At 44.8% G+C, this 25618-nt stretch overlaps 1 protein-coding gene across 22 annotated transcripts in view; it reads right to left on the bottom strand.

The window, feature by feature from the left end:
- Nucleotides 1-25618, bottom strand: part of fryl (furry homolog, like) — a 60818-nt gene that overhangs the window by 4496 nt on the left and 30704 nt on the right. For 7 of the 22 annotated variants that reach the window (XM_047587181.1, XM_047587183.1, XM_047587182.1 and 4 more), the window contains 48 exons: nucleotides 25024-25068; nucleotides 22858-22961; nucleotides 22632-22740; nucleotides 22445-22531; nucleotides 22190-22361; nucleotides 21966-22098; nucleotides 21774-21881; nucleotides 21446-21683; nucleotides 21183-21362; nucleotides 21012-21098; nucleotides 20651-20919; nucleotides 20338-20545; nucleotides 20013-20137; nucleotides 19798-19855; nucleotides 19619-19710; nucleotides 19354-19526; nucleotides 19087-19247; nucleotides 18879-18989; nucleotides 18192-18346; nucleotides 18004-18103; nucleotides 17745-17913; nucleotides 16485-16753; nucleotides 16244-16384; nucleotides 15979-16147; nucleotides 15803-15887; nucleotides 15284-15396; nucleotides 15039-15189; nucleotides 14850-14953; nucleotides 14548-14730; nucleotides 13975-14176; nucleotides 13545-13666; nucleotides 13263-13450; nucleotides 12591-12685; nucleotides 11871-12466; nucleotides 11486-11754; nucleotides 11267-11407; nucleotides 10434-10634; nucleotides 10185-10346; nucleotides 9343-9453; nucleotides 9050-9226; nucleotides 8727-8735; nucleotides 8179-8379; nucleotides 5815-6015; nucleotides 3455-3858; nucleotides 1589-1796; nucleotides 1307-1456; nucleotides 959-1057; nucleotides 123-191 (listed from right to left, as the gene is read on the bottom strand). In XM_047587181.1, the coding sequence (XP_047443137.1) occupies nucleotides 123-191; nucleotides 959-1057; nucleotides 1307-1456; nucleotides 1589-1796; nucleotides 3455-3858; nucleotides 5815-6015; nucleotides 8179-8379; nucleotides 8727-8735; nucleotides 9050-9226; nucleotides 9343-9453; nucleotides 10185-10346; nucleotides 10434-10634; nucleotides 11267-11407; nucleotides 11486-11754; nucleotides 11871-12466; nucleotides 12591-12685; nucleotides 13263-13450; nucleotides 13545-13666; nucleotides 13975-14176; nucleotides 14548-14730; nucleotides 14850-14953; nucleotides 15039-15189; nucleotides 15284-15396; nucleotides 15803-15887; nucleotides 15979-16147; nucleotides 16244-16384; nucleotides 16485-16753; nucleotides 17745-17913; nucleotides 18004-18103; nucleotides 18192-18346; nucleotides 18879-18989; nucleotides 19087-19247; nucleotides 19354-19526; nucleotides 19619-19710; nucleotides 19798-19855; nucleotides 20013-20137; nucleotides 20338-20545; nucleotides 20651-20919; nucleotides 21012-21098; nucleotides 21183-21362; nucleotides 21446-21683; nucleotides 21774-21881; nucleotides 21966-22098; nucleotides 22190-22361; nucleotides 22445-22531; nucleotides 22632-22740; nucleotides 22858-22961; nucleotides 25024-25068 (7704 nt within the window). The remainder of the gene's footprint in view (nucleotides 1-122; nucleotides 192-958; nucleotides 1058-1306; nucleotides 1457-1588; nucleotides 1797-3454; nucleotides 3859-5814; nucleotides 6016-8178; nucleotides 8380-8726; nucleotides 8736-9049; nucleotides 9227-9342; nucleotides 9454-10184; nucleotides 10347-10433; nucleotides 10635-11266; nucleotides 11408-11485; nucleotides 11755-11870; nucleotides 12467-12590; nucleotides 12686-13262; nucleotides 13451-13544; nucleotides 13667-13974; nucleotides 14177-14547; nucleotides 14731-14849; nucleotides 14954-15038; nucleotides 15190-15283; nucleotides 15397-15802; nucleotides 15888-15978; nucleotides 16148-16243; nucleotides 16385-16484; nucleotides 16754-17744; nucleotides 17914-18003; nucleotides 18104-18191; nucleotides 18347-18878; nucleotides 18990-19086; nucleotides 19248-19353; nucleotides 19527-19618; nucleotides 19711-19797; nucleotides 19856-20012; nucleotides 20138-20337; nucleotides 20546-20650; nucleotides 20920-21011; nucleotides 21099-21182; nucleotides 21363-21445; nucleotides 21684-21773; nucleotides 21882-21965; nucleotides 22099-22189; nucleotides 22362-22444; nucleotides 22532-22631; nucleotides 22741-22857; nucleotides 22962-25023; nucleotides 25069-25618) is intronic. The other 15 variants (XM_047587163.1, XM_047587174.1, XM_047587167.1 and 12 more) reach the window with 10 other exon arrangements.

Below are 25618 nucleotides of genomic sequence, written 5' to 3'. Positions count from 1 at the left end.
CAAAAACAAAACATGCTGTTAAATTTAATTTGAGTCGTTTCCATTCAGCTGCGGTGATTTTGATCAACAAAACAACAACAACAACCTCAGCATCTGTCAAAACAGTGAGTGTTCCTTCCTACCTGTGCATGAGTATTGGGTCTCTGGCTGCTGTCTTTGTCCCCAAATGTTTTCCTGCAGTTCTCCAGCCACTGCAGGACATAAACCACAGGAGAGAGAGGGGGAAAAAAAAACAAGGCTCAGGGGAAGGAGAGGCAACAGAAGCAAAACAAGAGCGTTTTCCCTTTGTTTGTATGCATCTACATTTATGTGTGTGTATATAATAAAGGCTGATCAGGGAGCAGATTTAATAACAGCGTTGTACTTAGCGAATTAAAGAAGGCCTGTTCCAGAGGACGGGATCGTATCTGGCCCTCCAGGGAACATAGCCGTCTCATTCAATTAGCGCCCCTGTATCCCAGAACCCTCTGCAATCTCATCTCTTTTCTCTCCACCCCTCCCCCTCCCCCTCCCTTCTCCGCGCGTCCCCCCCCCCCGCGGCTTCTCCCGCCTGGCCCTTTATAACTGATTTAGGAGTGCTGCGAGTTATTTTTATCCCTTCAGCAGGGGTTGTCACTAGTGATGCAGGCACTGACGGCAGCTAAAGCTACTCATACCCAACACTGATTCAACGTCTGCTGATGAGACAGACTGGGCTCGTCTTTATCAGCGATTCACCTTCATGTTCTCCTTTCCTTCCGTGACGTGATCGCATACAGATAAAAAAAAAGGTGCTTTACTTGTATTCCATAAACTCGTCTCACACACACAAACACACAAATCCTGACCGGACGGCAACTGAAAACGCAGTCAAATGAAATCATCGAGGACGTGAGACGACGTGTCCTGACGGAAAACGTAAAAAGAAGAAGGTGGAAGCAGACACGGTGAATGAGGTGACGGGGATGTGGCGACTGACCTGCTCTGCCGCTTCTTTCTTGGCGTTGTAGGTGTCCAGGTGTTCCTGCAACTCCAGCACACTAAACTTCAGAGTCTCCAACAGTCCACAAGAGACCAGCTACAACAGCAAGACAGGACACCACATACATTAAGCCACAACGACACCCAGTACACACACAGTACATGACACAAAGATATCTACAGCAAGACACACGGATACGTTGGGGAAAATGCATAACATGCAGCACTATTTCTTTCTTCCTTTCATTTATTTTTACAAAACGACTGAAATATGTTACTGTGGTGACATTATTGCATTCTAGCTTCATGAGTAATTATTTCGGACGACCATGCAGAACAGCCTCACCGTCTCTGCATCAAGCAGCACAGTGGGACACTGAGAGCGAGACGTCATGACCTCCAGGGAGCTGAGGAACTGATTACCCATCCGTTGGAGTCTTTCCCCGAGAAAGCGAACAGATGAATGTGTAATGGAGCCAAACTTCCTCTGAATGCTCTATGAAAGGATGAGGGGAAAAACTAAAATGAAAAAATGTCTCGCTGGGAATGGACACGGGTAAACAATGTCGTAGATGCCACAGACACGGCCCAGTCCCGCCGACCAAAAACGACGCGAATGCGCATTTACCTGAAAGAGTCTGGAGAACACGTGGAAAGTGTAAACAGCAGAGGACCCGTCCGTGTCTGACAACATCTGGTTGACATGGCAACGCCAGGCATCTTCCTCATTGTCATAGGCAACAGGCTGGAATGCTGCCAGGATGGCAGAGAGGAAGGGCGAAGGGGGCGGAGAGGCCTGAATCTCTGGGAAGCCGTCTGCGTCACCTTCATCTTGACTGAAAACACACACACAGGGGCCAATGAGCTACGATCCGACATGTTCTGCACTCCCCTCCGTCTCCACCAAAGGACGAATGTAAACACAAACACACGCACACACACACACTCATCGCCGCTCGCTGCAAGTAAACAACCTCACATTGCTGAGTCTCTGCCTCCGCACGGAAGATTCTGCTGCAGTATTTGGAGAACTAATCCACTGCAGTGCCCTCACAATAACATAAGAGCTATTAGCATTTTAGCATCTTGTACACATCTCTCTCTCTCTCTCACACGCACATACGCACATATACTCACAGGCCAGTGGGACCAAACAGCCTGAAGAAGCAGACAGAATATAAGTATCTAAAGCCTGCGCTGCCAAGTGATGCAGCTGACACGGTCTCTGTCCTCATCCTCACCCCAACAATCGCTTCTCTTCCCCTCACTCTCTCCCCTCGTCTGCAGCACGTCCGTGCTGCAACTGCTAACAGCACTAGCGCACTGCACTCTCATCCCACACAGGACTGCAGAGAGCTCTGTGCAAGTAGGCAACTACACACACACACACACACACACACACACACACACACACAGACACACACACACACACTCCTGCTAACGGAGCCAGCTCCCAGCCTCGCAGTGGCAGGATGTTGCCGAGTTGTTTTGATCTCGCTCTCAGCCCCTCGGATAAATCCTCACACACAGACACGCACGCTGAGCTCGTTTGGAGTCCAGCTGTTGACTGTCAGTCCAAGCCACTCATGCACTTGCTTATCACTTGTGTGTACCTCAGCTAGGTGCAAGACCCCGAGTACGGTGATACGTGCTAATAAGAGGCTAAGTGAGCAACTGTTCAGCATTGCTTCGGCGTAGTTTGCCTCCGACTGTAGCCGTCCTCCAGTCAGAATTGGCCCACCTTGAAGGGGGAATGTTTACAAGTGGCTTGGAGCCATTCTGGCCCACCTTCACAGTTTCAGGAAGCCGTGCCAAGAAAAAAAAATGACCCATCATGCCATCGCAAAAGTGTGATCTCACAAAAACTGGACTAGCTGCGTGTTGAGAGTAGAGTAGACGCTGTTTTCATAAAGGGCTTCCAGTTAGGGTCTCCCCAAAATAAATAAGCAGTAAAAACATGGTTTTCCATGTGCTGACAATTCATCATGTATATTCAATGTCGTCAGTTAATCAATCAACCAGTCAATGAATCCGTCAGCTAAACAGACGGATATTGATGAATTTCTTCTCAAGTTAATAGAAAACTGTGCAGTTCACCTTGAAAATATGTGGCCGTTGGTGTGTGATGAAGTACAACTGTTTGTTTATCTGATGCTCAATGAGTAAAGATAATACCTGCTAAAAATCTCTGGTGCTTATTTTTGTTTTTATCTCTCCAAACACTGTTCTGGCACATCTAGTATGTTAAGAGATGTTTAGTTTTTGCCCACATGTAAATAAGATTCACAAAGTCAGTCTTCTAAAAGTCCCACTACCCCTGAAGCATCTAGCTTTGGTTTGTGTAGCATTAAACACGTGTGTCTACTCTCCATTCTAATCTTTGACAGATCAGAAGATGTAAAAATAAAACCATAAACCAGTTTCTGGTGGGTTCATATTTCACTCGATTTACACATGGACTTCTTGATCCTAAGTAAAATTCGGACTTTCTGACCTGGACATGCCAGAGAAGTCTGCCTCCTCCTCTTCACAGCGCTCATCCAGCTCCTTCAACGCCTGCGTCACATCCTCCTCCCACATGGATCCGCAGGTGCTGTCAGGATCAGGATCTGGATCTGGCTTTGTGTCTGGTGGCATGGGCAGACACAGAGGCAGCACTGTTTGGGATTCTTCCTCACAGAGAGACCCCGGAGGCGTGTCTATGGCCGGCGGAGGAGGGGGGGCCGGGTCCAGGTCCTCGTGAGGGTCTTGTGTCTCCTGAGCGTCCGGCGGATCCTGCGAGTCACAGGGGTCGCACAGTTCTGGTGGGTCGGAGGGCAGAGGGGGGGCGCTGCAAAACCCCGTGTCCTCGCTTACGCTGCTGCTCAGCTCGTCAGCCGCCGTCACGCTTATAGCGTCCTGTAACACAAAGCCATAAACGGGGGCGATCAGGTGCAGGTCGGCAGGTGATTTCAAACAAAAAAACAACGCATTGTGTTCATGACAAAGATCCGTCTCTAAACAGACATACAGTCTGGTCTTAAGACCAATTCAAGAACACAGATACACTGGTGACCCTCTACCCAGCTGCTGAACCTTTTATAGCCTGGATTAAGACGGCTATAGCCCGTACTTAAGAGCACATATTAGATTCAATTACACAGGGGGGACTTCAGTCAGCACTTTTTACGACGTCTCTCTCTTTTGCTCTGGGTGCCGCTCTACAAGCTAACGCCTCTCGTGAGAAATTAAAGAAAAAGAAAAAGGAATCAATAAACAGGAGCCAATATCAATCTGTCACGCAAACGCCTTTAAAAACTTGACCTCGCCGCTGATAAAACGGCAGCGTCGCAGCGAGGCGACGGGGCAGCGAGCGAGCCGGCGGGGACGGAAGATGAATGAGATGTATCCGCGGCGACGCACGTACGAGATCTGACGAGGACTGATTTATCACGAGTGACTCCGCATAACAACACGTAAAAGACGGGCCGCACCAGCCACATAACAAATTGACCGAACGGCAGTTGTAAATCGTGGCCACGCGTCAGACGAGGCTACGATTTATAACCAAGCTAAAACCGAACGTATTTATATAACACCTCAGCACAAATATAACCAGTGTCTGAGTCTGACATCTATAGAGCTATGAATATAATATGCAAAGTAACCAAGTAGATGCAAAGTCCAAACAGGGGGAGGGGGACGATAAAGATGGCACAGATGGTTCTAATTAAGAGGACTTGGGTTTCTTCTGCCGTCTCCTTCTTCTTCTTTATTTTTTTTTATGTAAAAGTCTAATGCATTAGGAAAGCTGAGCGTGGCAGTCAGCCAGTACATCAGAGACAGTAGCTATATTACGGAAAGCTTTTAGAAGTGGTCGTGGCCATCCTGGAGGGAATGAGTAAGAGTATTGATGGTTTTATCTGGGGCTCATTACGCTAAGAGCTGGAGCTGTGATGGAGGAGATGTCCTTGGGATGATATTGAAACCAGTGGCCACGGCGAGTTCCTAGAAAGTTACATTCAGTTTTGTGCGTCACGGAGGGGAACGAGCGCCTGCCCCAAAGACAATTTACACATCTACGGATACACTTTATTAAATATTTATGAGCTCAGGCTATTCTTATGGCATGTTTCTATGACTAAAGGTAAAAGCCAGTGAATTGAATCCCCGCACTGTACAGACAAATGTCAATCAGGACAGTAATGTACTCACCGTTGTTAGTATGAATGATAAATGTCAGTAGCAGTAGATAGCACAAGGGAGGCTATGGCATGTTAATATGGTAGCAACTTGAAGGTGTATAAGTGGCAAGAGCGCCACTGGTTTTCAGTTCACTGCATGTTTAAAGTTAACACACCACTTGAAAAGGACTCATACTCACACATGCGTCTGCCGAAGATAAAGGAGCTGGTGTCCCTTTCACAAGTTTTTAAGTGGAGGATTTAGTTGGAATGGTCAGTTGCTGTGTTATTGGAGCTGAGCAGTAACAGCTGACCTGAGGTGAGCTTTTCTTTTCATCTCCCCCCGAATCGCACAATCAAGCCACACCACTATTTTAGGAAGCAAGAGCTAAAGAGCTAGCCTTCGGCACCCACACCCAGAGCAAGGCAAATAAAAGCAAGCAGTCGCAGGAGGAGTCAGAAGCAGCGAAGGCAGATCACAAGTGTCTTAACCTGGCAGCAGGCAGACAGTCACAGAACCAGCACTTTTACCCCAATCCGAAACTCCCTGAAGGAAGCTGACCACCTGTCGTAATGACAGCCAAGCAAAGAAGTACAGCAGAAGCAGATAAAAGTGGAACAGAAGGGAAAAAAAGGAAAGCTAAAAAGCACCCGAGCACCACAGTTTATTGCTGCGCCCGATTGATCGCACCTCAGGCAGCTGGCTGCTGGTGCTGTCTGAGTGGGCCCTCTCCAAAATGGGACTATCCAGTCGGGGGAGGGAGGGCAGAGAGGGCAGAGAGGGCAGGACAGTCGCCTCTTCAGTCATGGCGCTGCTGGACGACTCCTGGGACTGCTGCAAGGAGTCCACGTGGTTGGACGCAGTGTCGTCGGTGGCAGAGTCACTGTTAAGCTGGAGGAGAAAAACACGACAACAGGTTGGTTTTCATTTTTTTTTAGGTGAGGCAAATATAAACACAACAGAAATAGTTTTGTACGTCATTTATTTTGTTGCAAACTTTTACGCTGAGGCAGAAAACTGATTTTATAAACTTTTCTAGAGGTTATCATGTCTGGACACTGATACACTACAAACTATTAATGACGTTACTGTGGGGTATAACACACTTAATAATGATGAGCCAGGGCTTCATTTGTTATTGGGCAATTTTGATGATTAGTTTAGTTTAGTTTAGACTGATCACTTGATCCTAAAAGATATATTTGCATCAAAAATGTGACACTCAGTAATGTAGGCACACATATGTACAACACAGCTTAAATGATTTTGTACCCGTCAAAGTTTTTTTTACATTTCTGAATAGAAATGACTCAGTGGATTTTCACACAGGTCCTGAAAGTATACAAAGATTATCCAGATACACAAGTGAAACAAAAATATTATTTATTACTTGTGCATTTATTTATTTTAAGACCAGTCATCTAGAGTAGCCTGGAGGAATTTTAGCCCATTCCTCAGTACAGAGCCATGACAGTTCTGAGATGTCGGTGGGTTTCCTCACATAAACTGTTTCTGGTCCTTTCACACGATCTCTATTGGATTAAAGTCAGGACTGTGACTCGGCCGTTCCAAAACATTAATTTTGTTCTTCTTTAACCATTATTTTGTAGAATGACTTGTCTTGCTGCATGACACGGTGCTTTTGTCTTTGCCACTCTGTCATTCACACCACTGTTGTTCATTGTTCTCCTGATGGTGGACTCATGAGCATTTACATCAGCCAGTTACATTGGGCTCCTTTGTGTCCTCTCAGACTATTATGCGTCTTGCTTTTGGAGCCATCTTTGTTGCTTGACCACTGGAGGGTCACAGTCGTCTCAGGCCGATCAGGCATAACATCATGACCACCTTCAGCTTGATATTTTTTGCCTCCAAAACAGTTCAGCAGAAAACTGAACTGTCACATGGTGGTCAATGTAATTTACTTCTCCCCTCACTTCTGGTTTTAATGTTCTGGCTGATCGAATCTCCTCCATTTATCTTTTCTGAAGAGAAGAACTCTAATCTGGCCTCATATGTAATTTTTATGCGCAATAAACAAATTCACAAGTAACATTCTGGTTTAATTAGTTTGATTGAGTTTTCTTTATCTACTTTCAGGACTTATGTTCAAATCTTCTGACGTTCATGAGTCATTTTTTATGCAGAAAAGTAGAAAACCTTTAAGCGGGACCGGAAGTAAACAGTTGTTAATGCAACGTAGTCTTCATACATTTTGCTAATGAACATACAAATTTCATTACGTGTGTTTCTGTATCAAGCACGTTTAGTCATTTTAGCTCAACAGATTCTGAACCTCAATACTGCTCATGCTAAGATCATGCTAACAATAGCAATTACATTTTATGAACAGGTTATATCATTCAAAATTCTGGTTAAACCACATATAAATGTTGCATGCTCATTTCTTTCTAGTGTGTACTGCAATACTCGATGACTACAAACACTTTGAGGGGAAATGTCCACTAAAGGCAAAAAGCTCATTCTCTCACCGTGCACTACAAAGATCAAGAAGGAAAGAAGAAGAGGGGACGAAAACATCCCTATAAGCATTTAAAATGAACAGCCTTAAAACTGGCGGCTTGAGAAAAGACCTCGGTTGCAAAGCAAAGAGTTAGAGACAAGCAGCCAAACTGTTAAATGATGCAAAGGAACATGCTGGATTTAGCATTTTAACACTTGGGCTGTTTTATAATTTACTTATTTTTTGGGAAATATACCAACTCACTAAAATCTATGTCTCTTTGAAAATACAAATAACCTGCAAGCTTTCCTACACTGTACTTACCAACTGAACAAATATATAAATTCTTTTCTTTTCTTTCTTTTTTAGATAAAAGCATTAATGTAGCGCGGTAGAGGGGCTGGGCTGAGGTTGGAAGGGGGCATCTACCACCAGCGAAGAAGCAAGCATGTAGCCCCGCGCTGTCCACCCTGGCAGCAGCTCCAGCTCAGTATGCGCGCACACACACACACGCACACCATGCCAGCGGGCTGCGCGAGGAGTTCGGTAGGTTGGGTTTGGTGTGGGACCCCGATTAGAGTGAGACTTACAAGGTTGGAGCGGGTGAGAATCTGGCTAGCGCTCAGTACCTCCTCCTCAGACGACTCGTCCGTGTCCTCGTGGTTGGTGAGGTTGAGGCTCGGCGTGCTGCCCGTGTACTGGCACTCCTGCAAAGACGGCGTGTCCCCTTTGTCCATGCTCTCCAGGGAGCGACGCCGCACTCCCCAGTTGAAGTTGTCCATGCTCTCCCCCTGCAGGACGACCGAGTCAACAGAGGTGAGACACACTGTGCAAAAAGTTGGCAAAATAGGTGCATTTAAAAGAAAAAACAAAAAAAAAAACAACAAGACAAAGGCAGCATTCCATAAATCAAATAACAAACATGGACACGTGAAGAGACGCTCAAGTGGATGAGTGGGTGGAATGATTTTTCTTCTCAGTTAGGGATGGTAAATTATGCAAAGCTCTAAAGGTATAAAAATAAGGGGTTCACAATCACGGAGGAGCAATGATTTCAAATTAAAGTGTTTTCAGGACAACACGGGGAGACACCAGGGCACCGCAAAGAACAACATCTCTACGTGGACCACGGACTTACCTGCAACTCCTTGTGGCAAGAGAAGAGAAGGAATACGAATGTTAGTAGACTTGAGACAGTTATAAAACACATATTTCTTCTACTACAGAAGTCAGGACTAATAAGACACAAGTTGGACAAACAAGACGTTAATGCTGTTAATCGGTCACGTACATGGACGAGATGAGACGTGGCTAAACTCTGCAGCTCTACTCGCACCCCTTCAGTCAGTCACAGTCAAATTATTGTCTATTTGTAACGTGATTAATCACAGCTTCAATTTTTTGCCTCTTCACTATAATTAAACATTTAACATAATCCTTCATACGACTGTAAATTCTCACCTCAGCATCTTCCAGCTCCACATCTAAGAAGTCAAAGTCCTTGAAGACGCCAAACTGCTGCTCGCTGCCCGTATCTTCTCCCTGCACCTCCTCCTCTCTGACCACCTCCTCCACCGTGGGTATGAGGCTGGTCTGCTGGTCCGCAGAGTCCAGGTCCTCATTGGATGAGAAGACCACCTGAGCAGAAAGGAAGGTAAAGAGGCTCAGTACAAATCAAATGCAGTAAAATAAGGTCAAGGAAACAAAACTTGAAGACAATGTAGTTAGAGCAGCAGTATTTCTTTTACAGAGACCTTGTCTGAGGCCTTAGAGTAGGAGAGGAGTCTTACAGATGGATTTTTGGGAATGCCGGATTCTGGACCACATAGAGACAGGACATTCATCAGCCTCTCTCTGGTTCTTCTCTGTAACAAGAACAAATGACAAGATGAGAAACCGGGACATACAACTAAACATCACTATTTAACTACTAAGTGTTAAATGATCAGGACTCTCCAATGTTTTTAAGGCCAAGGACCCCAAACTGATGGAGAGATTAAGTAGAGACCCCCTACCTACTATATGTGTTCTATATTAAACTTGACCTAGTGCTATTTATAAATATACATCATCATTATTATTTTGCATTCAATGTTAAGCTATTAAAATAATATTCAGGTTCAAATATATATATATTTTTTTCAAACACGTGTCACAGTGGCCATGTGACCTCCATATATCCCTTAACTAAAATATGTGTATTTTAAAAATGTAGGGTAAAATTAAAAAAAATATATATAGAAAAAATGTCTAATCAACCAAAGATTTTGCACCCCCCCCACAGCGGACCCCCTGTTGAAGACCTATGCTATATGCCATGCAATGGCTACATATTATAGCCCTAGATCTACAGTATTAATCGTAGAAATGACCTACATCTAACTTGTTAATTGAAGACTAACAACATCAAGACAAACATCACAACAAAGCAATGCGTAGTAAAAACCTATGTACTTCAAACACAGAGATCCAGATATACTGGTAAATATATCTAATCAACTGATGGTGATTTAAGGTCAATAACAAAAGCATAAAGATGGACCATAGTTGATTCTAGTGAAGCTGCTGGATCCCTTGTGTCTGTTTGGGTAAATACCTGAGAGAGTTGAGGCCTCTTCCAGCTGACTTGCACCAGCCCATTAGAGTTAGAGCCGGATGACGTAGAGGAGGTACTCCTCGTTACAGCAATCACTTGGGGCTTTCCGTTCCGGCCCGCTGCAGTACGCTGATCGCCATATTTGTGGCCTATGATCGGTGTCTATGGAGTCAGACAAAGGCAGTTAGACACACAACACAAGGTGAGAACTGGGACACAAATGGGGGGAAAAACAGTTAGGAAGCCGACCTCTGAGATGTCAAAGTGGAAGTCCAGAGTCTTCCCAGGCAGCTCCTTGGAGGAGTTGTTGAATATCCGAGTGAAGGCAATTTCTGGAGAGCCGCACGATTCTGTGCTGTAAGAGCGCTGCACGTCGTCTGGGACGACAAGGCTGGCGGAACGAGACACCACCAACTTGAGAATGTTTTGGGCCTCTTTCCAGTGTGGGCTCTGTGGAAAACAAACACAAACATAATGGCACAACTGTTTCTGAAGAATTCGTGAACATGAAAGGACTTATTTTCCATCCACTACCCACAGCCGGTATACACTCGAGGCTCTGAAGCCATTTGTACTCCGTGTGGCCTACGACCACGTCGGGGGGAGCTGAAGAAAGGAGGCCAAACAATGCAGCTCGGAGCGGACACTAGTGAACACTGGGATACTGTAAACGCGAAAAAACACAATGCCTTCTACAAAATGCAACACTGGCAGCGGGCCAGTGGAGAACTTGCTTGAGGCGTTAATGGTATAACGGCTGTCGGACGTGAGTGAGACACATATAGAGTTCTGGGTCGGGGCTGGTAAAAGGCTTCCATGAAGTGCTTCAGCTGCATCAAAAGGTCTTCATACAATCACGCTGAGCCACTACTATTTCTATTTATGGAACAGATCATCGCAGCTTTCATACACATCAGGATATAGGCGCAAAGAGGCTGTGTCCAGTAAAAAACTATTGTTGAAGAAATTGCAGCAACCTGGGTTTGATCCTGTATCTGGTACTTGCAGAAAATGTATACATTTATAAACAATAAGTAAAAATGTGTGTCTAATAAGAATAATTACTAACATTTAACTCTCACCTGAACATATTTGCCAATGATCTTCATGATCTCCAGGTTAAACTGTTTAACGGGCGCTGCTGACAGGTCAATATGACCCAGCAAACTGTGGATAATCTGCAACAGGGACTGCTGCATGGCGGGAAGGCCCTTCTCCAGTAGCTGAAACATGGACACGTTCACAGTCGATATCGATCTTTACCAAAAAGTGACCAAAAAGCACACCAAAGTCTTCCATACCTCAGCCAAGTAGGTGACCAGGTTCAAGGTCCTCTCAGCAAAGGCATCGTGGAGGTAACGACACACTACGTTGATCCAGTTGGTGCAGTCGCGGGAGTAGCTGTGCGTGCTGTACAGGCTCATCATGTGAGCCAGGTTGGAGAGTGTGGCCGACTTCTCGTCCGCGCACACCTTGGCTATCTTATCAGCTGTCTCCTTGCAGAAAGGAGTGGGGCTGTCAAAGTGCTGGATGAGGTGTGGTAGAAGGCACAGGATGTTCAGAGGAAAGCCTGCAGACAAAGATCAGGAACAACGTGAACATATAAATTAATACGCAAGCAATTTAAATATAGACAGAAATCCACTTGATAGATGGAGCAACTGTATTGGTATCCGTGCACAGTACCTGCCACTTGTGAAGGGTCAACCAGTGTATGTCTGGAGACACTGATGAGCTTGCTGAGAAGGTGTATGGTGAGCTCCTGAGTAGAAGCAGAGGTGAAGCCCTTAAGGAAGAGCTGCAGCAGGCCAGGGAAGTTGTACCACTTCAGCTTTGCCTGGACGTTCTCCAGACGTTCTCTGCTGTCCGCGCGGTCCAGGGGCAGCTGGCCCAGCAGCTTGTTGAGTAACCGCAGCGCCAGCAGGTACTCGAACTCGTAGTCCGACTCCAGCAAGGAGGCGGCGATCCAGAACACGGTGGCCATCAGATTTGAGGGGTCCACGGGATGGATGTTGTCCCCGCCCGGAGTCCCTCCCCCGCCCAGTGATGATAAGCTTTGTGTGCGTGCAAGGTTTCCATGGCTACCACCAAGCCGGTCCGCTATGTCTAAGGTGTTACTCCTACGCCGGTCAGCTTTCCGTTCACTCATCAGGCTGGCGCGAAGAGAGTTGCTGCGAGGATGGACGTGATGGAAGAGACCTCCGCTGTTCAGGTTGAGCTGGCCTGTGCTTTTCCTGTTGGCAGCAAACTTAGGGCCCAGCAAGTGGTCACGGCTGGAGGTTCTGGAAATAAACAGAATCATTTTGTACATAACGTTTGTAGCACGTTAGCAGTCAAGTGTTGTTATGTTGGTGTAGGTAAGGAGGAGAATATGAAAATGACAAGGCTACGAGTGAGAGGACTTACTGTGCTAAGGCAGTGAGGAGGTCGTAGTTTTTGAGGGTGTCTGCCAGCGTGTCGATGCCAGACTCCAGAGTGAGGAGGAGCTCAATGACAAAGCCCTAAGGAGGGAAAAAAAAAAGCAAAGGTAAGCTACTCAATAACAAACTGATACCAGTGAGAATACATTTTAAATATATATAGAAAGCCACAGGGCTCATTCTGTTATGTCAATGCAGGGGTCTGGCTCAAATTTAGCTGTTTACATGACATGGATCAATTATTTTTCAAAACAATAAAAGAGTTTCAGTGAAGAGGACGTGGCTGCAGAAAAACTAAGCTGCATATTTCAGCTAAAAACTAAAAATAACTACATAAAATCAGGGAATAGTTAGCTACTAGCTAACATTACTCTGATGTGGGTGCAGAGATTTCTGCAGACGACAAGCCTTGTTTCGTCAGAGTCCAAAGACATTTTAGTCTGGACTAGGTAAACCACAGATAGAAGTTTTGTTTATCCATTCTCGACCACGACAAAGAAAAATGCCTTGAATTTACATAAAAAGTTTTGAATTTTAAAATAAAAATTAAATAACCACTAATTTTTTTTAATGTTCTTTTCTGACTTTTCCTAACTTCTAATACAAGAATGAACACAATGATAAGTATATGAATACTCTTTTCTTTCAATGCTCTAACCTGAGCCTCCTCTCCTGGGTCACCCACTGTCTCAACCAGTCGAGACAGAATGTCAGACAGTGTAGCGGGCGTCAGAGGTTGTTTGAGCGCCCTGAAAATCTGGAAAGAACGGCCGGCGTAGTGGCGAGAAGAACAAGACAGAGCCGTCCTTAGAGACACTTCACTCAGCAACGACTCCAGCTGGAAACCTGAAGAGATGCACACATGTAAATGAGGTTAATCCAGCCAAAGCACCTGTGAGCTGAAATCACAAGAATTAAAGAAGCTATGATTCCAACAGACCTGATGGGATATGTTTGAAAACAGTCACCACGTGTCTGACAAAAACACTCAGCTGCTCGGCGCTCTTAATGTTGGGGTTCTTGGCCGACACGTCCTCGTGATTCCAGAGCGGACCCCGCTTCCTGCAAGGCAAGAGTGATTAGACATCAGAGGATGTGACTCGTTACCAATATATCACCTCAAAATATTCTGTGTTATCACACCAGGCAAAGAAGCCAATATGACACCAACCCCAAAATCAAATCCATGCAAAGCAAAAATACCCAGTCCTTTTAGACACTGCTGGAGGCATGAAAGCAAATTATTGTACAGAATGAGTAATAATGTTCGAGTGGGCCAATACATCTATTATTTAGCACGTGTGTGACTTTGACACCAGTACTGCTTAGCATGAACGATGATATTTTTCTGAATGAAATAGTCTTCTCACCTTGATGTAATGAACTCGATAAGAGCTTTTGACTTCTCATCCTGCTCAGCAGTGACGTCTACCTCACTGAGAAGTGTGGGGGAGAGGTGGGAGAGCGCGCTGCCCCCTGCTCCGAGGCTTATACTGGAGGACGTGGAGCTGGAGCTGAGGCCCGAGTCTGTCACAGGAGACGGCTGACAGTCTGGTAACAGCTCCTGGACTCCTACAGGAAGTATTGAAACGCACATTCAGCTGCACGGCACGCTTTGCAGGCAACTCAAGGGATGGTGCAAAATGTTTTGAAAGCTCTTAAACTGATAAGATTGTCTGATAAGATGTAGGATTTGATATATGTCTCTTATATCTGTTTTATATATGCTACTAGGCCACTTTCTAAGCCCTTGATAGTTAAAATTCACAATGAAACAGTGGAGATATTCTGTTACAGGGAAAGTTCTTTGTGGAGCTGGACTGTTGCTGCCACCTGGTGACCTGATCTGGCATTACCACAAATGCACAACATAAACTTGGCCTTGTATATATTCCTTATTTTACTTCTTGTCTCGCATTTCTGAGCTCCACATGAGGACTGACCTGTGAGGTTTAAGTCTGGGGCTACTGGCTTCACAGTCAGGACCCTCGGATCGTTGTAGTCTCTGTTGCGTAAGAGCACCATGGCCACGGACTGAACGCTGCTGTTTGTGCCTTGGACAATGAGCAAGTGAAGCAGTAGGCGTTTGCAGTGCTCGTAAACCTCTGGGTGCTGGTGATCAAACCCTGAAGGGAGGCAGTGAGATATTAGATCATGTAGCTTTGGCATCATATTATTCATGCACCAGACTTTAAAAAGCCAAATGAAAATTTTTGACATTCAAAACAAACAGAAAGTGGTTTACCTATGAAAACTGCATGAAGCAGGAGGTGCAGGTAGGCGCTCCACTCTACTTTGACCCCATGGTCCACAATGAGGTCTGTCAGTAGGATGATTGCTATGTTACATCTGAAAAACAGAAAAATCTGTGACTCAAAAAACAGCACAATATGTGATGGAATGATTCTGAAATGAAAGGTGGCGTTAGGTGTACCTATGGAGCGCTACAGCAGGGGTGTTTGTCTCTGGCAAATAGTCCACCAGAGGAGACCAGCAGCCTCCAGATGGAGGGAAAGGCAGCGGCTCTGGCTGGTTGTGATCCATCACCTTCAAACGCCAGTTAGCATAGAGCGGCATGGAGTCACCTGGAGAAGGGAGAAGATTAGTAGAAATGGCGACGGGAGGGTTTGGTTTTTTCGTTAGTGCCGAGTTAAGAGAAATTAATCATTTTGCGCTTACTCTTCTCATCCTCATAGGAGCCTCCAGAGCTGCTGCTGTAGCGAGACTCCAGACGGTGGTGCTGCCGGTTCAGGTTGCTGTTCAGACCACTGTAGATATCCAGGTGGGTGTAACTGCAGAACAGACACATTTAACTGCTTTAGTCTAACAATGCAAGAACAGTAAATCGTGAAGAATATCACCTCATATTTCTCAAAACTGCTTCCAAAATAAACGCAGCAATATAAAATTTTTATGGGTGTAATACAAACTCAAAATAGAATTCAAGTAGTCAACCAAATTTTTTGTACGAGGAATTAAAACATAGATTTAAAATATACTGGGTCTTTCATCCAACCACAGACAGACGAGAGACAGATTACTTCAACATTTTCAAACTGTTCAGTGCTGTTAAATCTCCACCACATTTCTAATGTCCATGTGCCTCTGGGTGAAATACGACCTGTTTTTGTAGCTGACCTAACACACACCTGCCTATTTGTCTATTTAAAGCGTAAACGCTCATGTTTCATCTCTCACCTGTCCTCCATGTTAGAGTCTTTGATCTTGGTGTCATGATGACCGTCGTTTCCTGGCACCATAGTGTTGGTGCTGGAGGTTGTTCCTGGGGGAGACATTTACCATCAGAAACGTTTGATTTCATATTTGAGCCGCGGCCCGTGCCGCGAACTAGTGCATTCCTGCAGCTCATTAACCTGAGGTGACCGAGGGGATCTTGTAACTGGAGGTGATGCGGTAATAAGGGGGGTTGTCCATGTGAGTGACAGCCGAGCTAACAGGATCAGTCAGCTCCAGCTCACACATCAACTCCTCCAGCAGCTGCATAGTCTTATCTCTGCCCAAGTAAACCACCACTCGCTTCACCTGAGGACAGACGTGTCACGCAGTCAGAGAAATGTGAGGACTGGGTGGCAGAGGTTGCACAATTTGATACAACAGTGTGTGTGTGTTGCAACTCACATAGGGCAAGAGGCTGGGGTCACTGCTGACTCCGGACATACTGATGAGGAAGTGTAGAATGATTTTGAGGTTCTTCGGCCAACTGTCTGCCAACGTGGTCCACACGTTCTCGATCTCTGACCAAGCAAACTCATCCCCATACTGTAAAAAACGAAATGATTTCACACAATAAGCATTTCTACGCCAATCCTGTTTGTGCGAATCTGATAACGGAACATAAATGGTGGATTAGATGCGTCACCTTAGCCGTCATGAACATGAGGTTGTTTAGCACCATGGTCGTTGCACGAGGGGATCCCCAGCCTTCTCCACGCAGCCACCTCCGGCTGTTGACCATCATGTTCTCCCTGTCGTGTACCTCCTCCTCGTCCTCGCCACTGCCACAGTCCTCCGGTCGCCGCGCAGCCGATTTGAAGTCGACCAGCTCCACGTTGTTCATCCAAGGCAGGAGGTAGTGCAACATTACTTGACGTCCACCAGGATGTGCCGTCTGGATGCGCTGGCTCACCTCTGCAACGCATACAGCAGGAAGTCAGTGGTTGAATAATTTTAGAATAAAAAATAAAGGAATGTTTTACGACATAATTATCATAACACAGCTGATTTGACTAGGTAGCAACTAATTGATATTGACTTGGGAGTGGTGTTAAGTCTTGAAAAGCTGGAGAATCGTTACAAATGCACAGCAGAGACTCTACTTCCTCAAAGCGACCTGTGTCCTTCTATCTAAGTATTATATCTGTGTGTGTCTGTGTCTGTGTGTGATTTGCCACACTAAATGCTGACAACTCTTAAGCTCTTCAAGAAAAAAAGGATTGTGCCATAAAAGTGAAATGTCACAAAAAAAAAGCTCAAACAACGGCAACTCGACTTATAGTTTCTTAAAGATGTTTTGCCACCGAAGAACTGAAGAAGCTTCTTGGATGAGTATTGAATCATCTTTAAGAAACTCTACAAGTGTCTGTTTGTTCTGCTTTTATGGATATACCATGACCTAGATGACTGAGAAACTTTACAGACAAACAGCCTGTGTGATTAACCTTCACTTCAAAGGTTGTTTTTTTTTTCCCCCGGAGCACCTTTACTGTAGCATGTCATGTGAAACCTTTGAAATATCTGACACACGCAGAAATAACAAATGCAATCACAAGTACAGACTAACTAACCTTTTTAGGGCCAATACCATTTTTACATCCCTCCATTTACATGAAAACAAATGTTACAAGTCTCAATTTAAACAAAAACATGAACATTTATTGAACTCAAAGAACATTTAACTCAAGTTGCACGCGCACTGTTAGTCGGGGAAGGACAATGTATGGGCTGCACTAGTCCACGGCGTCTCCAGCAGCACAGGGCTGCGTGTGGATGCCGGGATAAAAACATAGATATGTGTCAGCGAACGCACCAATGTATCAGCCGATGCCGATACCAGATACATCAGCCGGCTGAGACTTTTGTGTTAATTAAAATTGAAATAACACTCTGTAATGAAGCAGACCTGAGAAGATGGGTAGAGTGAGCTCTGGGTAAGTCCTTGCGAGCTCCTCGGACAGCTGGTAGTAAGACACAGAGTAGAGGTGTGGCAGCGGCGATGGAGGGGTCAGGATGCCATCTGTTCGCTGGATTTCCAGTTTGTGGGCGTAACGGAAGAGCTTGGGTTCCAGGATCTGTTTCACAAAGTCAACAATTACAATATGTCTAACAACTGCCAGTGGAGCATAAAGTTGTGTAGATAAGAAAGAGATGACAGTTCTGACCTGTAACAGCTGCATGGCAACTTCATAGATATCTCTGGAGGAATCAGCTGCCTTGAACAGAATCAGGTTCAGCAGCACCACAGTGTCAAACTGGTAATCCCTGCGTGACAAATACACAAATGATTCAAGTTGCAGGATTCGCAGGGACCAACAAATCCACAAAAAATTGTTCTGGAGTTGTGCGATACCTGTTGTGAAAGACGTTGGCGATGGCCCTGAAGCAGCCGGCAGCCACGCGACGGGAGCCGGTGTAACAGCGGTCCACGGCCCAAAACATGAGGTTGCTCTGGTCTGGATTCAGCTCCAGCAGCAGCATCACAGCCTCACAACCCAGCTGATGAACCTAGAGGAGAGACCACACAGCAACTGTTAGGACTGAAGTCACTTCTTCAAATAACTTGAAGGATTCAACCTAACCTGTAAGTTATTTGACAATGACAGAACCTTGTAGATGTGAGATTTTACCACTTAACGAGGGCAATAGTTTGCAGAACAACTCAGAAAGAAGTGTGCAATGTCATAAAAGGCTGGTGTGAAGGTAAATGTTATGTGTTGCCCTCTTGCAGTACTTCATAACACCACTATGTAGTGCTGTCATCAAGGTGAAGAAGCTACGTAACTAAGGAAGTGAACCAACTTCTCCTTTTGACAGTCCTTATATGTGCTGCTTCCACTGAGATTAGATGGTTTGGGAAATAGTATTTTATAACCACATCTCTAAACTGAAGCAGTTGGACTTTTTGTGATCAAATGAAAAAGCAGTACTTCACCATTTCTTTTTAAAATGTGGTTTACTTCCTATTTGAACATCCACATGCCTTGGACAGACCATCACCGACCATCAAAGTAGACAAGAATGACAGTGTGTCTTTAACCTTCTTGTCCTGAGAGTCCAGGATGTTGTCCAGCCACTTGTAGAGGTAGCCATCAGAGGAAAGGCCGACATTATCAGCTACAGGTCCACAACACAACACTGCAGACATGGCCTGGAACATTAAAACAGATGTTAGTTCTCAGCAAATGTGTGGATGAGGCTGTACGCAGAAAACTGATTTGGACGTCTACGTCTGGCTATGTGTGTACCTTTAGTGCGCAGTACTGATGGCGGTTGATCTGCATATTTCTGTCACTGTAGCGATCCAGGGGAGTGAACATGATGCTGAAGGGTCCAGCCCAGTGACTGAAGAGCATGAACAGGCTGTGTCTCAGTGACTGCTGGGGGAAGATGGTCCTCCTCTGGTGTACTGAACGGAGCAATTAAAGAGATATGAGAGAGGTGCATTTTTACTTCATTAACTTCAGATGGACATTTGAAGCAAGTAAGAATGTGACTGGGATTAAGAGATATACCTGGGACATTCTGGATGATATTTGCCACAAGTGCACTGAAGTGACAGCGAATGTCCTTCAGAGTATCAGAGTCCTTGTCGTTTTCAGCCTCCAGCAACTGCCTGGTCAGATCAACATACTCAAGCAGCGTACTGTTCAGAGAGTGGGTCTCTCCATCTAACCCTCCACTCGCTCTGCAAAAAGTAAAAATCATTGTTTGTTTATAAACCAGACGCAGAAGAGAGCAAATCAATTCTTAATTATACGGTGTTTGTGAATTACATACATTTGACTGATGACACCAGCATCAGCAAGAAGCTCAAATATCCGGACCAGCTGGACCCTGAGGATGTCGCGACGCCTGCGTCGCTTCATGTTCTGCAGAGGAAAGTGCAATTTAACTTAGTAAAGAGTCCAGGAATTCTCACAGAAAGGTTTTTAAAGCTATTAATGAATCACACTTACTTCAGGTCTTCTTTCTAGAGCTTCTTTTATGATGGGATTTAGCTCCTCTATCAACTCTCTAAAAGAGAGGAAAAGTACATTTAAATAATTAAAAGGTTCAAGGCTTTTATTTGCCACAGGCTCAATGTGTAGGCACAGCAGCAGTGAAATGAAATTGCAGCATCTACTGACTGTGCAAATAGCAGTTAAAAAAGACTGTATGCAGTGTTGTTTACCTGAAACACTGGGGGTTGGTCCTGCCAAGCCCCAACACTAGAGACTCTGTGATGTCCATGCTCTCAGAGCGCATCATTGGAACAATGTGTTTGAACAGGGAGGAGGGGGACGGAGTGCCAACAATCTATGAACACACACAGGAATATTCATTGTCATCTTTTTATATGGTTTCCATACTCTGACTGTACAGGCATATATAAGCTGCAACCATATTTAAATTGGTATGCAACTGCTACATCCCACACTTGGTGAAAAATAAACCTCCAAAACTTATCAATGAAAAAAAAAATGGCCTCAAGTTTTGTTTGTGCTGCTGCTTCTGACCTTTGAATCATAACTGTAGCCGCTGTCCGGCGTGGACGCCAGCGTCTCAGGCGGGGAGCAGCGGACGGAGCCAGAGGTGGAGGATGAGGAACTCATGGAGGAGGAGGAAGAGGCAGAGCTGCAGCAGAGGATCAAGTAGTTCCTCCAAAGACCAATGTAGGAGTCACTGCTGTTCAGACTGTTCACTTTCTTGGCATTGATAGGGCTACTGCAGGTGGACAGAGAGAGAAGGTCAGAGTTGAAAGACCTGGCTTCACTGGGCCTTTGACGTCAGTCTATAAGAAAAGTCACAGAGAAGTTTAAGGAAACGTACTTTATGTCAACTTGTGGAGACAGTAGCTGCAGGCGGGTGTAGGCAAACATCCAGGCATAGTTGAGGGCAGTGGGACAATGTTTGAGCAGGTTCTCCTGCCGCAGGTAGCTGGAGAAGCTGATCACCCAGGGGTCCTGGCCCTGAGTAACATGAGCAAACACCCAGATGTGCGAGGGGCTCACCACATCAAACTGGTGGCTGATGGGAGATGAGCTCCACTCAGCTAGAGTCTGAAGATCAATCCCACTGGGACAATACAGCAGGTTGGTCTACAGGAAAAAAAACAGAGGATGTGAACAGAGACTCTAGAGTATTTGAGAAAAATTCACAAAGGCAGAGAATAAAGAAAATGAATTCATACCTGGTCAGCCCCTGTGAGATGAATGAAGCTCTCCAACACTGATGCACTTAACCTGTCCATTACATCAATGGCCAGTTCCTCATCACCCTGAAAGATTACATGAGAACACATGATCAAAAAACTGTCGGATATGTAGATGCTCACTTCGTGACATAAGTGTTAGGTAATCACCTTGCCAATGCCCAGTGCAGTGTGCAGAGCTCGGACCTCCTTGAGAACATTAACAGCCAGCCTGCGCGTGGCAGGGCGGCAGCTACAAAGCACCACCAGCGCTAAACCCTCCACCACATGCAGCACGCCCAAAGGAAGGGTGCGCTCCAAGGACAGAGAACGGCCTCCGCTTGAGCCCTGCTAAAAATAAACAGTTAAAAGTTAAAATCTTCTTTGACACAAATTCATCACATCAAGCATAAACTGAAGCGTTCTTGACCAACCTGTACATCGTGACTCTTATTGCTGCTCTGCACCGCCTGCCTCCATTGGCTGATGAGCTGTAGCAGCATCTTGACGGCATTGTCCAGCAGCGTGGGGTGGACATCAGTGACCTCTCTTACTATGAAGTAGGCAAAGCCAGAGAGCACATCCTCCCGCCACTCTGGGAAATCTACCATCAGAGCCTGAAGAGTGGTAAAGGCGAGGCCACGCAGCTCCTCGTCCATGTGGATGGTCAGTCTAGAGGTGGAGAAGGGAACCAACAGTTAGTGACATAATGAAAAACACAAGGAGCACCACTAGAGCTAGCGTATATTTTAGGTGAATTACTTGGCTAGAAGCTCTATTAGGTCTTGTCTGCTCATGCCATCTGGTATCAGCCTTGGGATGGCCGCGACGCATGTTCGGAAAAGATCGATCTTTGGTTTCCTCTCTCCCCTGCAGAACACACAGTTTATGAGAACCTGCTACAGGTTGGACATACATAGAGTAACGGCATGGATCCAGGTCGTGGGTACATACGTGATCATGTCCTCAGGCTCCTTGTTTGACATCTGTACACTGGTCATGCTCATGGAGCGCCCCACTTCCTTGTCCAGGTGCCGTAGGATGTTATCCAAAGCCTTTCTTACTTGTGGGTAGTACAGTGACATGCCTGGAAACGCCCAGCAGCGGTATTACATTCAGAGCACAGTTCCTTAAATACGTCTTCATGAGCAAACTTAACAGAATTCAATCCAACCTACCTATGACTTTTGCTTCTTCATCTGTGAGCGTGGTGTTGAGGAAGATCTTTTTGACGCGTAATGTGTTGCCAGACGGCATGATGATCCCTGTGGTAGGCATCGGCGGTTCCCCGTCTTTCTGCTGTAAGCTGTCAGCAATCACCAAGAAGGCTCGCAGACCAATATTCATCCTCTGGAAGGGTAGGCAGAGGCACAGAATAAGAGAGAGTACACAAGAAGTTCCTACAGTAGCTTTAAGTCTGGTCTGTACTTTACCTCTGGGTTGATGGTGAAGGTTTTGTGAGACTTGCCAACACACAAGAGGTCATAGATAATCTCCTTCATAGCGAAGTCCAGTCTCTCCTGTAATAACATACCACCAATCATGAACCCATGTCTATTATGCGGTGTATTCACAGATTTAGGTAAAACACAGGTTTCTAGGCTAATGCTCCAAGCTTACCTGAGCTATAAACTGGATGATTTTGACAAAGATATTGAGGGGCGTGTCTCTGGGCACCACACTACGAGAGCCTTTGGGGAAAAGTGCTGAAACGATGCTGAGTAGTCGACTAGGAGGAAAAAACAGGGACACTTTGTAAGGATATTTGGTAATGAATAATAAATGTTCTTATAAAAGGACTTCATCATTTATGAGTAGTGTGGAGGATAAATCTGTGCTGGCTAACCTCTGCGTGACAGTGTTACTCTCACACTTGATCCTGATGATGTAGACCCAGAGAAGTCTGTAGAGCGACTCCAGTGCTACACGGGACATTTTGGGGTCTTTATTCTGTGGATGTAGATGAGAGTATGAGCCGCCCACTTCATCGTGACGCTTTCATTACCCACCTGTCAGACTCCAGAGATCAGCTCCGGGGAAGAGTCTGGGGAATCTCTGATTAAACATACGCACGAAAACAAAACTCTGCAGCACTAATGACTCCATTGTTTTTCCAGTCTGTGCACAAGATTTCTAATGAGTCACTGATTGATGTCTGAGTAATAAAAGTCCACGCGGGCGGATGGTTGCAGTTAAAGTAATACAGTGTTACAGTGTATGAAGACAGTCTTTAGGTAAAAGGAGTCATCAAAGGAGTTTAATTATGAACAACGCGACTCACGCTTTTTCTTTTTCTAACTACCAAACCGAATTACCAGTATATCAGGGTCATGGTGAAAGCGGCCATAGTCTCTGCCTGTGTAGTTGTCCTGGTGTGAGTGATTTTCCATGTGATGGCTTGATGGAGTTTTGCCGTTTGTCCAGACTTCATTAGGTGCTTATGGGCTATATGTCTCTACTACTCTGTGTAGTGTCTGTGGCTTTATAGCTTTTGACCATTCTTCAAATAAACTAAACATCAAAACAAATGTCCGTCCTTTAAAATAAGAGGAGCAGCTGTCAGATATGTTTGAGGTGTTTTTGTGATTCAGGTAAACCAACACTTTGTTCTAGTTTACAGCCCATCAGTCTTTTTTTCATTGTTCCTACACATTACACACATGTAGTTTTGTTCATTTCGGTAACGAAGAGGATGGTGAAAAATATTTGTCAATAACCATTTTTTTTTCTCCAAGTCACTGAGGAGCTGAAACTAAAGTCTGATGATGAAAACTATGATGAAAGATGTGGCTTTTTCACTTTAATAGGACTAGAATTTTATTTGATATGATAAGATATTATTTGAATATCGGTCATTCAAAATACACAGTCTCTTCGTACGGACTGGCTCTTTCAATATGTGCGTCCCAATCTCTGGACCGGATGAAGCTGCCACAGGTCCTACCGACAAATTAGGTGGGAAGAATACAGCATTTACAGGCGCGTAACCCTGCTATTTATGCAGCCTCCACCATGGTGAGTAAGCTAACTATTAGGTTAAATCAGTCTCACGTAAGTACTTTTCAAGTTATTGAAGTGGTCGTCAAGATGAGCAGTGACATGTAGTCTGTCAAAGAGGTCAGGAGAGGCAGAAAGTCCCAGTAAATAAAAGGGTGAATGAATAATAATGACGTTTCTCAAAGTACTCAAAGTTCACTTATAAAGAACTAAGCACAGTTTTACTCTCTTTAATATATCAGATATAAGATTACTGTTCTTGAGTGTGAAGATAAATGCACCAAAAACCTGAGGGGCTCCAACTGACAAACAAAATGTAGCACTGCTACTAAACACCAAATACTACAGAAAGCTGCTGCAAAAATAATAATGCATTAGTATTTTTGCAACAACAGTTGATGCCAACAGCTGAAAATGGATCACAGACACTATAATAGATGTATTTTAAGCAATCATTTACCAAGTATCAATCAGCTGACTAATAATCCTGTACATTGTGAATTCCCTGAGATAAATAAGTAACCAATTACATTTACTCAAATACCAATTAGAGATCATTTTCAAATACTTTTATTCCACTAGATTTAGTTTAGTCCTAAAAATGTTTTTACTTTCATACAAACTCAATGATCAATTGTATGGATAAAGACGTACTTATCACAAAAAACAGTATATAAATATATATATAAACGACCACATTTACCATCGTCAGTGGTCAGAGGTGGCAAAAAAATGATATGACGTGCATCATTCTAGCATCGGCTCCATCAGCAGCACTGCTAATAACCACAAACCAGCTCCAACCACAAAGCCTACGGCAACATCACCTTTTGCAGTTCCAAGCAGTAAACGTGATCTTCCTCACTATTTCCACTGAGAAACACCTCAATGTCACAACAACGAACAGCTCACTTTAGCCAAGCAAGTGGAACTGAACTACCCTACATCCTGAGCGGGACATAGACCTTTAAAAGGAAGGGAGCGCTGCGCTAGTCGCTGACACCAGATAACTCACCTGCAGTGTCTCAATCTGCTTTCGGATGCTGTTGTTAGACGGCATCTGGAGCGAGTCAACGTGAGAAAAAGATCAAATGACAGGAGACAAAGAATGCAGGGGTTGGGGAGGGACACATGCAAGTTATAGGCAAAAGAAAAACAGTGTGAACTGAGACACAAGAGCAGTTTAAACTACGGTGACTCTTGTCAGTGTGATCCTATCAGCACCAACTGAAGTGAAACACAATGAACTGATCGACATGCCACTTGTTGATTTAAGCTGCATGTCACTACACATTTTAACATGGTGATCAGAAATTAAATGCACCAAAGTAAAATTAAGGTAATTAATTAAGTGTGCTGTGGTTTGGAAAACAGACGGTGAGACAGACAAAAGACACACACAGAAAGGGATATAAGGGCAACAAAAGGGAAAGATGAAATACACAAACACACAAATTGGTTCATCTACAAAGCGGATAAGCAGCGACATCCAGCTCAGCTGTCCATTCAAATCCATGGCGACCGCACTCAAACCGCCGTATTTTAACCATGTGGTGATCATGATTCAAAACAGGGCTTTACTACTGGGGCATAAATAAAGATCTGTTTGA

This window comes from Mugil cephalus, chromosome 6 (assembly GCF_022458985.1).
Source record: "Mugil cephalus isolate CIBA_MC_2020 chromosome 6, CIBA_Mcephalus_1.1, whole genome shotgun sequence".
Taxonomy (NCBI): domain Eukaryota; kingdom Metazoa; phylum Chordata; class Actinopteri; order Mugiliformes; family Mugilidae; genus Mugil; species Mugil cephalus.
The sequence above is the reverse complement of the archived record's forward strand: the minus strand, read 5'-3'. Positions and strand labels throughout refer to the sequence as shown.